This window comes from Mandrillus leucophaeus, unplaced genomic scaffold (assembly GCF_000951045.1).
Source record: "Mandrillus leucophaeus isolate KB7577 unplaced genomic scaffold, Mleu.le_1.0 Scaffold9, whole genome shotgun sequence".
Taxonomy (NCBI): domain Eukaryota; kingdom Metazoa; phylum Chordata; class Mammalia; order Primates; family Cercopithecidae; genus Mandrillus; species Mandrillus leucophaeus.
In genome coordinates, this window is record NW_012109807.1 from 8,937,407 (window position 1) to 8,946,660 (window position 9,254).

At 60.0% G+C, this 9,254-nt stretch overlaps 2 protein-coding genes across 2 annotated transcripts in view; both read left to right on the forward strand.

Annotated features, from left to right (window-relative positions):
- Positions 1–345: 345 nt before the first annotated feature.
- SEMA4C (sema domain, immunoglobulin domain (Ig), transmembrane domain (TM) and short cytoplasmic domain, (semaphorin) 4C) lies at positions 346–8,247 on the forward strand. Its single transcript, XM_011969632.1, has 14 exons — positions 346–498; positions 1,849–1,997; positions 2,354–2,416; positions 2,519–2,617; positions 2,744–2,840; positions 2,963–3,079; positions 3,168–3,319; positions 3,403–3,578; positions 3,904–4,048; positions 4,138–4,360; positions 4,492–4,604; positions 6,100–6,257; positions 6,345–6,415; positions 6,539–8,247. The coding sequence occupies exons 1-14, from the start codon at positions 390–392 to the stop codon at positions 7,366–7,368; spliced, it is 2,502 nt and encodes an 833-aa protein (XP_011825022.1). The 5' UTR covers positions 346–389; the 3' UTR covers positions 7,369–8,247.
- Positions 8,248–8,456: 209 nt separating this feature from the next.
- The window catches only part of ANKRD39 (ankyrin repeat domain 39), a 21,663-nt gene continuing 20,865 nt past the window's right edge, over positions 8,457–9,254 (forward strand). Inside the window, exon 1 of the mRNA XM_011969679.1 lies at positions 8,457–8,586. Within this exon, the coding sequence (XP_011825069.1) occupies positions 8,457–8,586 (130 nt within the window). The remainder of the gene's footprint in view (positions 8,587–9,254) is intronic.

The following is a 9,254-nucleotide window of genomic DNA, read 5'->3' on the forward strand; positions in this document are numbered from 1 at the left end:
GAAACTCTCAAATCTCTTAGGCCTGAGTGTGTATGTCGGGGGGGGGGTCCCCTTTTTTCTCAAATGACTTCCGGTTGTGCAGAGGTAGTAGGGGGTCTGGAGGCCAGGGAGGGCTTCCCGGAGCCTGTTTAGCCTGCAGCCGACTCAACTCCTCCCCGCTTCCCAGGGAGACCCGTGGTCTTTTAGGCAGAGGCCAAGTGTGGGGACTTAGGTCCACCTCCAAAGAGAAGGGGAAGGAGGGCACCAGGGCTCCTGGAAGGCCTGATGAGGAGTCCCGTGGCCTCTCCTGCTGCGGCCCCTCTGGTTTGCTTTCTCTGGCTGTGATTTCTGACCATGTCTTTTCCCTCAGCAGGACAGCTGGCCTGAAGCTCAGAGCGGGGGCTTGCGCCATGGCCCCACACTGGGCTGTCTGGCTGCTGGCAGCAAGGCTGTGGGGCCTGGGCATTGGGGCTGAGGTGTGGTGGAACCTTGTGCCGCGGAAGACAGTGTCTTCTGGGGGTGAGTGCCTGGAGGGGTGAGGAGGAAGTGGGGACAGGCTGTTGAGGAGTTGCCCCCCTTTATTCTGATGTGTGTGGCACAGCTTTCTAAGAAACTCGAGTGACCCCAGGGTCCAAGAACAGGCAGTGCAGGTTGGGACCTGGGGTTAGCCTCCTCCGGGGGAGCTCTGTCCAACTCCCCCCCCCGACTGCCTGCCCAGGTGTGCGAGGGACAACCTTCTGCCTCGCCCTCTCCACACCTCACTTCTTGAATTGTCACTGGCGCTGGGAGCCTAAAGAGAAACTGGAACCGGGATAAAGACAAACTGGAGGCTCTCTCCCCTGGCTCCCCAGGGCCCCCCTAAGACCTCCTACTGCCCTGTAGTCATCATACCCTCTGGTGGCCCTGGAAGGGTGTGTGTATGTGCACATGCTCACATGGTTGCCGGGGCACAGTGGGGACCCAGCAGTGCCCCGTGTGCACACACCCATGTGAAAGGTGATGTCAGGTGTTTGTATCAGCTGTGCGCTCTGGGGACCTGGGATGAGCTCACCTCCCACAGGCTCCACTCGGGTGCCAGTGAAGCCCTGCCATGCTGGCCTGTGTCTGGAGCCATCGTTGCCTCCAGAGACTAAGGCTGGTTTGGGGGGACCCTGAGGACAGGTCGGCAGCCATATTTGGCAGCTGATATAGGAATCACGTGACTATATAAATGTCATGGTGCCCTGAACGCCGGGTGGCAGCAAGACTTCCCAGGCCCCAGCCCCATCTCCGCTCTCTGAGCCTCTAGTTTCTCCGGACCTCCCTGGCCTGGCTCACAGCCCAGCTCCCCTCCTGCCATCCCCGCCTGTCCTAGTGGCCTGCTGTGCTCGCATCTCTGGCAGCCTAGATGGGGTCCTCCTGGAGTGAAGGGTTTCCTGAGGCAGGGAGTACTCATAGCCATCTGTGCCTCCTGCCCTGCTGGACTCCGATAGAGGCAGCCGGCAGCAGGGCAAAGAAGGAAGCAGCAGCCGAGGAAGTGAGGGTGGGGTGGGGGTGCCCAGCCCAGCCCAGCCCTGTGGCCGGAGGTGCCATTGACCCTGAGAGCAAGAGCCATCAGTCTGATGGCTTCCTCTGGCCGGAAGCTGTGGCTGAGATATCCTTCCTTCCGCCCAGCAGCCTGGATTTGCCTCCTCGCAGCCTGGGAAAGGCTAGGGAGGCCCGGGTGGAGCTGTCAGGGCCAAAGGCTGTTTCAAAAGTGTCCTTTATTGCCAATCAGGGGGTTTGGCTGGCATCTGTTTGTGGCATGGGGTGGTGGCTCTCATGCAGGAAGACTGAGGGCTGTCGAGCCCCAGGGGTCCTGCCCATCAGCAGCCACGCTTACCCCTGCAGAGCTGGCCACGGTAGTGCGGCGGTTCTCCCAGACGGGCATCCAGGACTTCCTGACACTGACGCTGACGGAGCAGACTGGGCTTCTGTACGTGGGGGCCCGAGAGGCCCTGTTTGCTTTCAGCATGGAGGCCCTGGAGCTGCAAGGAGCGGTGAGAGGTGGGGCAGCGGGAGGCAGGCAGGCCTGCCAGAGGGCAAGGTGCAGAGGGGCTGTGCTTGGCCAGGTGGTCCCTCAGCCTGGCGGCCCCCACAGAAGTGCTGCCGCTGGGCATCTGGGACCTGCCCTCTGGTTGGGGTCAGCATGCGGCATTCCTCTTCTCTCTGGCACTTACTGAATTCTGTGTAGTGGGGTGGTTTGGGGCTTCCATTCTGTACTGAAGGAAGCCCCCAGAGAATAGGGCCCATACCTCTGCGCTGGGCGTCCCTGTGTTGCTGCTGCAGGCTGTGCATGTAACACGTGCTCAGTGCGTACCTGTGACGTGGCTGACGTCCCCTTCCCTGTCCCCAGATCTCCTGGGAGGCCCCTGCGGAGAAGAAGACTGAGTGTATCCAGAAAGGGAAGAACAACCAGGTGGGTGCTTGGACGCTGCTCCTGGTGCTGCCTTCACCCCAGGGCGTCTCCTCCCATTCTGGGCCTCACGCTCTCACTAACCGGACGTCTTTCTGCCCCCAGACCGAGTGCTTCAACTTCATCCGCTTCCTGCAGCCCTACAATGCCTCCCACCTGTACGCCTGTGGCACCTATGCTTTCCAGCCCAAGTGCACCTACATCGTGAGTTGCCCTCCCATCTCGGTGTCCCCAGTCCCCCGCCCTCCTTGCCCTTCTCTGGACTCTTGGATGTGGCCCCCAGGGCCCCGCCCTTGAGCATCTCCTCGTCACCTCTCTCTCTGTCCCTAGAACATGCTCACCTTCACTTTGGAGCGTGGAGAGTTTGAAGATGGGAAGGGCAAGTGTCCCTATGACCCAGCTAAGGGCCACACTGGCCTCCTTGTGGGTGAGTGGCTGCCCCCCATGCAGGCTGGGTGAATCCTTGGGGCTTGGTTCCACTTGGGGCTGTGTTGGCCGGATGTGTCCATATCTCATGTACGGTCTGTAGCTGACTGCTGTCTCCCATAGATGGTGAGCTGTACTCGGCCACACTCAACAACTTCCTGGGCACGGAACCCATTATCCTGCGTAACATGGGGCCGCACCACTCCATGAAGACAGAGTACCTGGCCTTTTGGCTCAACGGTGAGCCCCCGGGGGGCCTGTGGGAGCCATGGGTGGGAGGCCCCCCAGGGCCCAGCGCCTCCCTGCTGACCTCCTCCCCTTCCCACAGAACCTCACTTTGTAGGCTCTGCCTATGTACCTGAGAGTGTGGGCAGCTTCACGGGGGACGACGACAAGGTCTACTTCTTCTTCAGGGAGAGGGCGGTGGAGTCTGACTGCTATGCTGAGCAGGTGGTGGCTCGTGTGGCCCGCGTCTGCAAGGTACCAAGTCTCACAGCAGTGGGCCCTGGGAGCCCTGCTGGCCCGGCGGGGCTGACCGGCAGTGTCCCCTTGCCGTCTGCCAGGGCGATATGGGGGGCGCGCGGACCCTGCAGAAGAAGTGGACCACGTTCCTGAAGGCGCGGCTGGCGTGCTCTGCCCCGGACTGGCAGCTCTACTTCAACCAGCTGCAGGCGGTGCACACCCTGCAGGACACCTCCTGGCACAACACCACCTTCTTTGGGGTTTTTCAAGCGCGGTGGTGAGTTGGCCGGGGCTCCTGCAGAGTGGGGAGGAGCTGGGGTTCAGATCAGGGATGGTGCATGGGTGGGAACCTGGACCGGGCCTCAGAGGCAGTCCAGGAAGCCAGGTGTCCAGAAGCCAAGGAGAATGCTGGCACCTGCCCCTTTCCGAGCTGCCTGTGAACAGGCAGGGCCCTATGCCAGGTGGCACTTTTGAGCTGCCAGGGCATTCTGGTACCCATGGCTGTTTTGTGCCGGGCCTTGCCTTCCTGCTGCTTGCCCTGAGCTGGGGTGGGAAGGGGATAAGGTGGGTACCTGACCCTGGGCTCCCTCTCGCTGCGACAGGGGTGACATGTACCTGTCGGCCGTCTGTGAGTACCAGTTGGAAGAGATCCAGCGGGTGTTTGAGGGCCCCTACAAGGAGTACCGGGAGCAAGCCCAGAAGTGGGGCCGCTACACCGACCCTGTACCCAGCCCTCGGCCTGGCTCGGTGAGTGCTGGGGCAGGGATGCGTCTCCCCACCTAGCTGCTGTGCCATCCCACCCTGCTGATGGCCTGCCCCCCATATCCTGCCCCCAGTGCATTAACAACTGGCACCGGCGCCACGGTTACACCAGCTCCCTGGAGCTGCCCGACAACACCCTCAACTTCATCAAGAAGCACCCGCTGATGGAGGAGCAGGTGGGGCCTCGGTGGAGCCGCCCCCTGCTCGTGAAGAAGGGCACCAACTTCACCCACCTGGTGGCCGACCGGGTTACAGGACTTGATGGAGCCACCTATACAGTGCTGTTCATTGGCACAGGTGGGTGCATGGGTATGCAGGCATGGCTGCTCAAGGCTGGGCAGAAGCCTGTGTGCCCAGGGCAGGGAGATTTGGAGCTGCCCCACAGCCCTGTGCCCTGTCATTTACACCTTCCCGTCTGCACCCCTCAGGAGATGGCTGGCTGCTCAAGGCCGTGAGCCTGGGGCCCTGGGTTCACCTGATTGAAGAGCTGCAGCTGTTTGACCAGGAGCCCATGGGAAGCCTGGTGCTGTCTCAGAGCAAGGTAGTGAGTTGGGCCCTATCTGCCACTGTCCCCAGCACTGTCCTTCTCACTCTGTCTGTCCGGCTGCTTCTCCCAGTTGGGCCTACATGCTTGGCTAGTGCAGAGTTAGGAACACACACACGCATGGACGCACACCTTGCCTAACCTGGGGTGGGTTCCTGGAAACGAGAATGAAAACAGAACGGAATCTGCGCTGCACGGAGCCATTATATACAGCCAGGTCACGGGGCCGCACTCCCAGCATCAAGCCTTGTAACTACTCCCATGTTTCCTTCAGACCCTCCAAGCTGTGCTGTGGTCCTGGCTCTGGCCTCTTCCCTGACCATGCCCCTGTGACCAGACCTCCCAGGCTGTGAGATGTTTATGATGCCTTCACCATGGTGGTTTCCTTCCAGCCCCCAGTTGCTTTCTGGTCCCAGCCCTCCATGTCCATGACTGTTTCCCTGAAGTGCTTGCATTATATCCTTGTGCAATCCTTTTGGTTTCTTTTGAGACGGAGTCTCACTCTGTCACCCAGGCTGAAGTGCAGTGATGCGATCTCAGTGCACTGCAACCTCCACCTCCCAGGTTGAAGCTATTGTCCTGCCTCAGCCTCCTGAGTAGCTGGGATTGATTATAGGTGCCTGCCACCACGCCCAGCTAAAGGTTTTTTGTTGTTGTTGTTGTTGAGATGGAGTCTCACTCTGTCGCCCAGGCTGGAGTGCAGTGGCGTGATCTCAGCTGATTGCAACCTCCACCTCCCGGGTTCAAGCAATTCTGCCTCAGCCTCCCAAGTAACTGGGACTACAGGCACATGCCACTATGCCCAGCTCATTTTTGTATCTTTAGTAGAGACAAGGTTTTACCATGTTGGCCAGGCTGGTCTTGAACTCCTAACCTCAAGTTGGAGATTTGCCCACCTCAGCCTCCCAAAGTGCTTGTATTCCAGGCATGACTTGCTGTGCCCAGTTGCCTTGTGCAATACTCTTGTGGCATGTTTGCTACACCTCCTGAACTTTGATTTGTTTGCCTTTTACCACCTATTGTGACTCAAAATTGTCCCCCAGAACATGGAATAATGGCAGAAACAAAGTGTGTGGTTGAAGAAACACACAGATTGGCATCCACTGTTGAAACAGGAAAACATCTTATGTTATGCTGCTGCTGTCGTGAGGGCTGATGGGCCTTGAGAGAAATGTATTTCCCGCACTATGTGTGTGAGTGTGTGTGATTATACTTTTTGGCCTCACAGCCCCATCATCCCTTTCTAATAAGGTCACGTCTCTAAGGGGCTTAGGATTGCATCTGGCCTGTGTAAGCTCTTTGCGTTCTGCAGTTCTTAGAGCTCCCTTTTCAGCACTACAGCTCTGCCTTGTTCCCTTGTTCCTCCTTCTGGTGCCCCGTCCTGTGCCCCCTGCAGAAGTCCAAGCTGTCCCCGTGCTGCGTTCTGGTCCGGCCGCCCGTCCCGCGGTGTGGCCCTGGCTGACCCCCTTTCTGCGCCCCGCTTCTCTCGCAGAAGCTGCTCTTTGCCGGCTCCCGCTCTCAGCTGGTGCAGCTGCCCCTGGCCGACTGCATGAAGTACCGCTCCTGTGCAGACTGTGTCCTCGCCCGGGACCCCTATTGCGCCTGGAGCGTCAACACCAGCCGCTGTGTGGCCGTGGGTGGCCACTCTGGGTGAGTTGGGCTCTACATAGACCAGGACCAGCAGGGACTCAGGGTGGTTGGAGCCAGGCTGCTGATGTACCCTCCATCCCCTACCAGATCTCTGCTGATCCAGCACGTGATGATCTCGGACACTTCAGGCATCTGCAACCTCCGAGGCAGTAAGAAAGGTGAGCTTTTTCATTCCCCTCGCGTCGGGCTGAGCCCTGGACCAGAGCTGGAGTTTCTGTTCTCCTCTTCCCTAGCCCTGCTTCCCTGTACTAACATGCACTCCCTTTTCTCTGCCACTACAGTCAGGCCCACTCCCAAAAACATCACGGTGGTGGCGGGCACAGACCTGGTGCTGCCCTGCCACCTCTCCTCCAACTTGGCCCATGCGCGCTGGACCTTTGGGGGCCGGGACCTGCCTGCGGAACAGCCCGGCTCTTTCCTCTACGATGCCCGGCTCCAGGCCCTAGTTGTGATGGCCGCCCAGCCCCGCCACGCTGGGACCTACCACTGCTTTTCAGAGGAGCAGGGGGCGCGGCTAGCTGCTGAAGGCTACCTTGTGGCTGTCGTGGCAGGCCCGTCGGTGACCTTGGAGGCCCGGGCCCCCCTGGAAAACCTGGGGCTGGTGTGGCTGGCGGTGGTGGCCCTGGGGGCCGTGTGCCTGGTGCTGCTGCTGCTGGTGCTGTCACTGCGCCGGCGGCTGCGGGAAGAGCTGGAGAAAGGGGCCAAGGCTACTGAGAGGACCCTGGTGTACCCCCTGGAGCTGCCCAAGGAGCCCACCAGTCCCCCCTTCCGGCCCTGTCCTGAACCAGATGAGAAACTTTGGGATCCTGTCGGTTACTACTATTCAGATGGCTCCCTTAAGATAGTACCTGGGCATGCCCGGTGCCAGCCCGGCGGGGGGCCCCCTTCGACACCTCCAGGCATCCCAGGCCAGCCTCTGCCTTCTCCAACTCGGCTTCACTTGGGGGGTGGGCGGAACTCAAATGCCAATGGTTACGTGCGCTTACAACTAGGAGGGGAGGACCGGGGAGGGCTCGGGCACCCCCTGCCTGAGCTTGCGGATGAACTGAGACGCAAACTGCAGCAACGCCAGCCACTGCCCGACTCCAACCCCGAGGAGTCATCAGTATGAGGGGAAACCCCCACCGCGTCGGCGGGAAGCGTGGGAGGTATAGCTCCTACTTTTGCACAGGCACCAGCTACCTCAGGGACATGGCATGGGCACCTGCTCTGTCTGGGACGGATACTGCCCAGCACCCACCCGGCCATGAGGACCTGCTCTGCTCAGCACGGGCACTGCCACTTGGTGTGGCTCACCAGGGCACCAGCCTCGCAGGAGGCATCTTCCTCTCTGTGAATCACAGACACGCGGGACCCCAGCCGCCAAAACTTTTCAAGGCAGAAATGTCAAGATGTGTGTTTGTCTGTATTTGCACGTGTGTTTGTGTGTGTGTGTGTGTGTGTGCACGTGCGTGCGCGCTTGTGGCATAGCCTTCCTGTTTCTGTCAAGTCTTCCCTTGGCCTGGGTCCTCCTGGTGAGTCATTGGAGCTATGAAGGGGAAGGGGTCGTATCACTTTGCCTCTCCTACCCCCACTGTCCGGAATGTCGGGCAGCGATGTACATATGGGGGTGGGGTGGGCAGGGTGCTGTGCCCCTTCAGGGGGAGTGCAGGGCTCGGGGTGGGCCTAGTCCTGCTCCTAGGGCTGTGAATGTTTTCAGGGTGGGGGGAGGGAGATAGAGCCTCCTGTGTGTTTTGGGGGAAGGGTGGGTGGGGCCTCCCACTTGGCCCTGGGGTTCAGTGGTATTTTATACTTGCCTTCTTCCTGTACAGGGCTGGGAAAGGCTGTGTGAGGGGAGAGAGGGTGGGACTGCTGTGGATAATGGCATACTCTCTTCCAGCCCTAGGAGGGGGGCTCCCAACGGTGTAACTTATTGTGTCCCCGCGTATTTATTTGTTGTAAATATTTGAGTATTTTTATATTGACAAATAAAATGGAGAAAATGAAACGATTTCTGTGATGGGGCTAAGATGTTTGGGCTAAAGCCCTCCTGGGTACCGAGAGGGAAAGCTCTCTGGGTGGACGGAGGCTGGACGGGGCCTCCCCCACAGTCCCAGGGCGGCCACCACTTTTGTGGTCCCTGCCTGCCTGCCTGTGGGAGGGAACAGCCCAGCTCCAGTGTTTTCCCACAGTGGTGGCTGCGGCGCTGGGAACCAGACCATGGCCACAGCCCCTTGGGAGCCAGCTTTGGCTTCTGGCCAGAAGGAGAAGTCAGGGCACTGGGAGTCCAGGGGAGAAGTGGAGTTGGGGGGCGGGGGTGCCTTCCCAGAACTCAGGACGGTTAGTGGGAGTGAGGGCCAAAGGAGTGGAAGGTCGTGGAGATGAGATGGTTGTTTGTGTGAGGATGGGGTTCTCAACCCGCTTAGGGGAGGAGAAATGGCTTCCAACCTTCTACCCACCAGGAATGCTAGGGTCTTCAGTGCCCCAACTGTAGGGGGAAGGAATTTACACCCAGTGTGCACCAGACCACTGTCCTGGAGAGGGACTGGCACAGAACCCAACCTGCATTCTGTTGCTCGTGCACCCTTTCTAAACCAGTCAGGCGGTGGAAGTGAGGTCTCCCCTGTACACTTGATCGTGGCTTGAGCAGGCAGCTGCCTGGGTTTTAACTGGGAATTGAGAAGGCTGGGGTCCGCTGAGGAGCACGCTGCGCGGGTGCACGGTCTGCAGACGGCCGCCCATAGGGTTTTGATCGTGAAGACCGATTCGGTAAACTCGGCGCCCACTGTGGGGCCAGGGGGTTCTACACAAACCAAGGCCCTGCCCCTGCCCTCGAGGTGGAGCTACAGGCAGGACAAGTTGTGGCCACCTGCCCCTTGCTGGAGTTGTAAGGAAGAGCGGGGTACGGGGACCAGGCCTTTCCAGCCGTCACTTTGCCGCTGCCTCGGGGGCAGTCGGCCTTGGCCCAGGGTGGTGCCAGGAAGAGGGGGTAAAGACCGCGGAGCGCGCCCCGGCGCG

What these genes read in the sequence shown, in the direction of transcription:
- SEMA4C (XM_011969632.1), top strand. Translation starts at nt 390, where the DNA reads ATGGCCCCACACTGGGCTGTCTGGCTGCTGGCAGCAAGGCTGTGGGGC. An exon ending in CCCTGGAGCTGCAAGGAGCG is followed by an intron (nt 1,998 to 2,353) that starts GTGAGAGGTGGG and finishes CCCTGTCCCCAG; the next exon opens with ATCTCCTGGGAGGCCCCTGC. An exon ending in GCCGTGGGTGGCCACTCTGG is followed by an intron (nt 6,258 to 6,344) that starts GTGAGTTGGGCT and finishes ATCCCCTACCAG; the next exon opens with ATCTCTGCTGATCCAGCACG.